The sequence below is a fragment of the Ciona intestinalis genome, chromosome 5 (assembly GCF_000224145.3).
Source record: "Ciona intestinalis chromosome 5, KH, whole genome shotgun sequence".
NCBI lineage: Eukaryota > Metazoa > Chordata > Ascidiacea > Phlebobranchia > Cionidae > Ciona > Ciona intestinalis.
The window spans coordinates 6,859-14,556 of NC_020170.2; the positions used below are offsets into that span (position 1 = coordinate 6,859).

Genomic DNA, 7,698 nt, shown 5'->3' on the forward strand with positions numbered 1-7,698 from the left:
TTGTAATTCCATACGGGCAATTTCACTAACGTTGCGATTCGTTACTTGCGAAAAGAGCAAATTCACAACGAACGAAAAATAATTAAAAAGGAAGCTACGCTGACTGTTCTCGTTATCTTCTCTTAGTAGCTTCACTTTTTTTCATTTTCAGTATTTTTCGCTCTCGCGTGCAACATTATAGCAATAGCATATGAGGCTTCGGCGCTCGGCCCAGATTTCAGCTGAGCGCCGAGCGTCAAAAAAGGAGACGCTCGGGCATGAGCTTTTGAGTTCGGGCTCGGCTCGGCACATCCCTAATGAATACTGTTTCTCCAGACTAAAAAGTTTTTTTTTTATTTATTACTTAGGGCGAAAATCGCAAGTTTTTGTTTTCTGTTTTTTATTTTCCCACTTGACTATATAGTAGGGTGGGGGAAGATGGGACACCTTTAGCACAGACTATCCAAATATCCTGATCGTATTTTAAACAACTAACAACGGTCTATGGGAGAGACCTGGGAGTCAAGAGAATTTGATTAGACACTTGTCCGAAAGAACAAGTAGAGAAATAACGTTCATATCAAATGTTAAGTACAAGGTGTATTGACAAATTCGTATGTTCGATGTATCGACAAATTCATATATCTTTATATTTTTTTCACACAACACTTCATTATTTTACATGTTAAAAAGCACTAGCTGTTAAACCATAGTATTACACTCTCCCTTCCCTCTTCTTTCCATGAGTAAACCTATGTTATTTAGTTACAAAGATTTAGCTTGGCTGCCGAACAGATTTGAGAAGACTAGTTCTTTGTTGCCGCATTTGAAGACATTGTTCATTTCAATGCGACAAGTAAAAAATTTTGTTGGAAAAAGTAAACTAATGCATTAGGTTGTCCTTCGGACAAGCACATAAAACAAGTAACTATACAGCCCTGAGTTCTTATACAATTTATGATAACCGAAAATATAACTTAAATCTTGCCCCCTCCCCCCCCAGTTTTCACTAGAATTCGCAATGTTATGATTTCCAGGATCGCAACCACTGTAAAAATGATTCAAAAGTTGCGACCTGCATTAAACTAAAGAAACTTACCAAAGAAAATTCCTTAATCCAAACATCTTGAATTCCAAGAGGCTGAAATGGAAGAAACAAAAGTTGTATAAATTCTGCATGTTAATATACACGCAACATTTTTTCATATTTCTGCAATAACAAAAATTCTTCGAGTTACATATTAGGCTTGTGGACAACGAGGTTGGTCATTTGGGTTATTAGTGAGTAATTAGTTAACCTTTTGGTATATGGGTTAAATGGGCATACCAACAAAAAATGAAAATTTGTATATGGATAGAGATGTCCAAATGTGACCTAAAGGTACCATCAAAGTTTCCTCAAATAATACAGCTTTTAAAAAAAATCGCATGAAAAAACCCTCTGGAGTAAAAAAAAATTTGTCTGTTTCGACAATGCATGGGATTTCCCATAAGAAAAAAAGACACTGAACTTTGACCATTTCTAGTTTCTAAACTACTGAAGAAAAACCCAATTTTATTTTGGATTTGGTGTAATAAATGCTTCTTCTTTGTAAATATATATAAAAAAATAAAAATTTAACATTTTTTATGTTTTAATTTTTCGATTGAACCTAGCTACATACCAGATTATGCTGACTCAGCATTTTTTCAAATCTAATGTTTAACACGAACAACTGATTTTTTTATAAAGAAAATGGTACAACAGATACCAGTGGGACATTATAATATTTTAATATAAAAAAAGTGTTAAAAATTTACTAATAGATAAAAAAGTGCTGAGTCAGCAGATTATGTAGCTATGTTCAATCGCAAATTAAAACACAATAAAGTCTATGTTTCACAATATTTTTTCCATATTCTTAAAGAAGAAGCATTGTGTACCAAATGAGAAATAAAATTTGAATTTTCTTCGGTATTTAAGAAACTAGAAACGATCAAAGTTGAGTGAAATTATTTCTTATGGAAAATCCCATGCATTGCGCCACGGCCAATTTTTTTTTTAATCCAGCGGTTGAATTTGCGGTTTTAAAACTCATTTCTTTTAAAAGCTGTTTTGTACTTTGAAACTTTGATGGTAGCTTTAGATCACATTTGAGCATATCTATCAATACACAAATTTTGATTTTTCGTTGGTATGCCCCTTTAATAGTTATGATTCGTTGCTAAATAACCTAGTGACAGGATTCTTCACCACTACCCAAAATTTCAAGTTTGTCATCATTATACAGGCTGTAGGCTAGGGCAGAGTCATGGAAACACCAAGTACTCCAACTGTCGCCTTTGTGTATCTAGGAGAGAGCAAAAGCAGTGACTTTTGCAATCTGTTTAAACAAACTTTTTGGTTTTGTTTCCTTTGTGTTTATATTTAACATTTGTTTATACTATATATATATATATATTTAAATACTACCCCTATTAATGACTAGGTGTCACTTATCAACCAATTACAATTCTATGTTTTTACTATTTTTGATGTAGAAAACAAATAACACTTGTTTTTTACATTTTACAACTTTTAAACTTGTTTTTAGGTCCAAGTTTTTTTGTAATTTACTGATAACATGCATTTTCCCTATACCGTGGTATATTGGACATAAATTGGCGTTCAGTTTGCCTTTTACGTAACAATGGGTTGGTCCACTCGGTTTTTCTATGGCACTGGGGTAGGGTGCTTAAAAATGAACTTACATTTTCAAATAATGTACCAACATTTGCAGTTACGATCAAATAATTTATCGTCGACGAAGGAATTCCTGCACTAGACGTCATATTAAGGTCGTGTCAAACGCAATTTGGTACAAAAAATAAACATAATACAATACAATCACAATGTTTACAAAATCTCACAGCAGCTCTGCGGAAACGGATGCCACTATGGAGAACTGAGAAGGCTGTGCAAAATTTCCGCTAGGTTGCGGTAATTAGATAAAGTTTAAATTAAAAAAACAGCTAAGCTCTAATGAGTGAGCACGTATTAAACTAGTTAGCATAATATTAATAAACCCTATTACCACAACGGTCCACTAAGCTCGTTCAAAAACAAACTAGAAGTAATCAACAAAGCGCGTTTCAGTCGGTATTTGTCGTAACACAGCATAGCTTATACCAAGTCAAATAGTATAACTTTGGCTTTATTTAACATAAAAGACGATGTAACCTAAAACAAAGTGAGAGACGTAAATTCAGGCATAATACAAACACAGTATACTGGTTAAACTAATAGTGACTCTGTAGAACAAGAGAGAAAGAGGTATATAACAGTAAACCGGCTTCGGTTTATAGTATTGTTTTTGTAACAAATAATATTGTTTCCAAACAAAATTCATGTTATCAGAAAGAAAAATATTGTTTCAGAACATTTTTTTCGGTATCGTAACAAGAAATATTGTTTTAAAACAAGGGTATTATTTTTGTAACAAAAAGTATTTTTTTCGATACAAAATTTAGTAATTCCAAAACAAAACTTATTATTCAAATTTTTAAGTAAATAAAGTTTTAAACATTATAAATTGCGTTAAAAAAAGGTGTTTTCTGGAAAAATTATGGGGATTTTAATTTTTGTTATCGTAACAAAAAATAGTGTCTTCGAAACAAAAAAAAATGTAACAAAACTACTGTTTTTTCAAACAAAGTTGGATGATCCTAAAAAATTGAATTTTTTATTAAATAAAGCGAATTGTTCAAATTTTTACTAAATACAGCTAATTTTTAACATTAAAAATTGTGTTCGAAAATTAGATCTTTTTGAAGAAAACTATGGGGATTTTAATAACGTGTTGTATTCAAGAAAACACATGATATACTAGAAACAAAGTATTTTGATTTCGGAACAAAATATATTGTCTTCAAAAATAAAAATAATGTTTTCAGTACAAAATTTTAGCTTTCGAAACAAAAAATATTGTTTTAAAACAAAAGTATTGTTTTGGTAACAAAAATATCGTGTTGGAACAAAATTTTATGATTTTAAAATAATGTTGCATTCAAGGAAATACATGTTATACTTACATACATGCTTAAACACCACCATCCGTAACTATATATACCACCATCAGTTATTATATAGTGCACAATACCACCATCCGTAACTATATGATGCATATATACCATCATCCGTAACTATATATACCACCATCCGTAACTATATAATGCATAAACACCTCCATCCGTGACTATATATACCACCATCAGTAACTAAATAGTGCATATATACCACCATCTGTAGCTATATAATGCATAAACACCACCATTCGTAACTATATAATGCATATATACCACCATCTGTAACTGATATGGACGTTTATTGTATTTTGGTTGTTGTCCGTAACCATCTGCATATCCGCGCGTCAATAAATTAGACCCATTCATCCGCACATCTGTAAATCCGCGCGTCAGTAAATTAGACCCATTCATCCGCGCGTCAGTAAATTAGTGCGGTCCCTTTAGTTAGTGCATGTCCACTATGTTTACATGTCCGCTAAGTCCGCTATGTCCGCTATGTTCGCTATGTTCGCTATGTTCGCTATGTTCGCTATGTTCGCTATGTTCGCTATGTTCGCTATGCTCGCTATGTCCGCTATGTCCACTATGTCCGCTGTGTCCACAAGATTCACTTTGTCCACTATGTTCGCTATGTCCACTATATAGTGAATATTGTGGACATAGCGGATATGCATCATAGAAATAAAAAACAATAGAACGCGCATCTCTAATGTCGGTAAAGGAGAGAGCGCGATACACTCTCTCTTTTCACGACTCGTACCCGTTTACTATCGTAGTCAATGGAAACCAGGGCGTTTTATGTAATTTTTCTTCGTTTTTTGACTTAATTTAAGTTTATAGGGAAAAATAACTATTTTCTAATATATATATATTTTTAACAAACCGTTTGTTTAATAAAATATATAAAATAATTAATAGTTCCTAAACAAGCGCTAAAGTGTAAGCGTAAACCTACCAAAAACTAAACTGGCCTAATAAACTGGAAAAGTTAGTGTAGTTTTTAAAATAAACAGCTAAAACCTCCTAAAATCTCTGTGCGCTTATCTTTTACAATGGAGACCAAGCAAAATGGGGACGGAGTTGGCGGTCACGTAAATAGAAAAAAGAATGTATCACGGTTTTGGAAAGTTGCGCGTTCTACTCTTTTTTATTTCTGTGTGTGACATGCACTAATTAAACTCAGAGCCATAGAAATACTGTGTTTATACGACTCTGATTGAACTTAAAGGGCCCCTATTGAATATCTATGCCCTATGGGTTAAACCCACAGAAATAAAAAAGAATAGAACGCGCATCTCCAATGTCGGCAAAGGAGAGAGCACGATATATTCTCTCTCTTTTGCGGGTCGTTCCCGTTTACTATTGTAGTCAATGGATTCGAGGGCGTTTTATGTAGTTTTTCTTCACTTTTTGACTTGATTTAAAGTTATAATATTACACATATATTTCTAACAAACCGTTTTAATATACAAATATTTCTAACAAACCGTTTGCTTAAAGGTTTTTAATTATAATTATTAAATAATTTAATTTCCTAAAAAGTGGTAAACTGTAAGCGTTAACCTACCAAATAACTAAACTGGCCTAATAAACTTGAATAGTTTGTGCAGTTTTTAAAATAAACAGCTTAAACCTCCTAAAACTACCATGCGCCTATCTTTTACAATGGAGACCAAGCGAAACGGGGACGGAGTTGGCGGTCACGTGAATAGAAAAAGGAATATATCACCAAAGAATACTCTACCGGTAGAGTATTCTTTGATATCACGGTTTTGGAAAGTTGCGCGTTCTACACTTTTTTATTTCTGTGGTTAAACGCATAGATATCATATATATATATATGATATCTATGGTTAAACGTGTGTTTTCTATGGCTTTGGTTGCTACAGAAGCGATTTTCCTCGCGACCAAGATAGAAACTAACAACGTCAGGTCAGGAAATGGCGCTTGTCCCACAGAGCGTGAATCGCCAATACAAATGCACGGTCGGCTTGTGTTTATTTAGTGTTTGTAAGCGATGCAGAGAAAACACGCAAAGCGATGGTTTTAACATTTAAAATATAAGTAATAAAACAAAATGTTTTAAAATTACGAATTTAACAATTTATGTGAAGTAAATTAGAATTTTGACTGTTTTTTTAGCGCACAATGCGATTCAACAGGTTACTTTACGTTGGCGATTAATACTAACAACATAGTATGTGCTCATACCTACGAACCTACAGAACCATTATATACTAGGAGAGGATCAAATAAAAAAGCTGAGTATTGTTTTTCTCAATTTCACTAGGATATTATAAAAATTTGACAAAGATAGCGTAAGTTTCGTTGCCTGGTACATGTTAAATGTGTGACCCAAAAAGTAAAATCACCGCAATTTGCAGCAATACTGCAGCTAGATAGACCAGTATATGTTAATGTTATGCATTTTTGTTTGTATTTTAATATTTTAAACATGTTCGTTTTTTGGTTGGTATACTTCATATTTACTGTCTTTTTATCTCTAATCGGCCGACTGTTCAATCAAAGTTGATTATTTATGTGAGGATTATTATTGTGGTAAGATATAACGTAAGTAGAAAGTCATTTTTGCTCGCAGAAGTGCTTAGTTCCTTAAAATACACAATATTTAGACGAAAAAAACAGCACCAATGATAAAATGCTATGCCCTGAGATTCATAAGGCGGGGACCATGACGTCATAGACGTGGGGACAATGGAAAACAAGACTCCTTTTTACAATCTGTTTCTTAACTTGGTCTCTAATAACTGTGGATACTAAAACATGTACTCCAGGCATATTTTTTGTATATTTAACTCTTAGGCATAATACAACAGAATATCTGGAATATAATACCATACCTTAAATGAGTTTTAGGCATCTATTGTCAGTTTAGAGAAGTGGATGTCTGGTTTACCATGAAGGAGTTTGAAATAAAATCTTCTAAAAGAAAATCCAAAAGTTGTTTACCTCAATGGAAAATAATCAATCCATACATCAGTAGCACTTTCGTTGATCTAGAAGATGAATTCAACTTCCTACATTCTTCTCTTTTTCCAAAATTAAACGAATGGTGCAGCAGGAGAGGATGCTCTTTTGCACCCGAGGATTCACGTAGAACATCTGTTCATTTCCGGACATCCTCAGATTATATTCTGAAGACGGCACTGGAAGATGTCGTCAGATCAAAGCCCTTCTTCATCTCCATCATTGGTAGCTGCTACGGGCAACACCGACAACCTGATGGTGAATTGTTATCGATGACAAGCAAACAGATTGCAAATCAAACCATGATGGACCGGAATATACAAACTGCATTACAACGTGGGCATACATGGCTAATGAATTCTTCATATCAATACTGCAGCATTATGGAGCTTGAGATAACATTAGCTGCATTTTTGGAAAGTATACCACATTGTTTCTTCTACATTAAAGATTGTTACAAAATCATGTTGAACAATGAAGAGGTCTCTGATGAAGCAATGCTGTTTGAACCTGAGAGCATTTATGCACAAGATCAATTGAACAACCTAAAAAGAAGAATTGTAAATAAAGGATTGCCAGTCAAATATTTTAAAACAAAGGAAGAATTATACGACCTAATTTACCATGATTGGACAGGAGTTATTTCACAACTTTGCCCAGTGATGCATCCGTCAGTAATGGGTAAGT

At 33.5% G+C, this 7,698-nt stretch overlaps 1 protein-coding gene and 1 long non-coding RNA gene across 7 annotated transcripts in view; one reads left to right on the forward strand and one right to left on the reverse strand.

The window, feature by feature from the left end:
- Nucleotides 1-559: 559 nt before the first annotated feature.
- On the reverse strand, nt 560-2,938 carry LOC113474247. Its single transcript, XR_003395914.1, has 2 exons — nt 2,710-2,938; nt 560-1,120 (listed from the first exon to the last, which is right to left on the reverse strand). It is a non-coding gene; the product is annotated as an uncharacterized LOC113474247 (long non-coding RNA).
- Nucleotides 2,939-6,885: 3,947 nt separating this feature from the next.
- LOC101242465 (tetratricopeptide repeat protein 41) overlaps nt 6,886-7,698 on the forward strand; it is a 22,136-nt gene continuing 21,323 nt past the window's right edge. For 4 of the 6 annotated variants that reach the window (XR_003395886.1, XM_009860233.3, XM_026834452.1 and 1 more), the window contains exon 1: nt 6,886-7,692. Coding sequence is in view for 3 of the 6 variants with exons in the window: in XM_009860233.3 (XP_009858535.2) it covers nt 6,942-7,692 (751 nt within the window). In the remaining 3 variants the exon portion in view is untranslated. The remainder of the gene's footprint in view (nt 7,693-7,698) is intronic. The other 2 variants (XM_026834454.1, XM_026834455.1) reach the window with 1 other exon arrangement.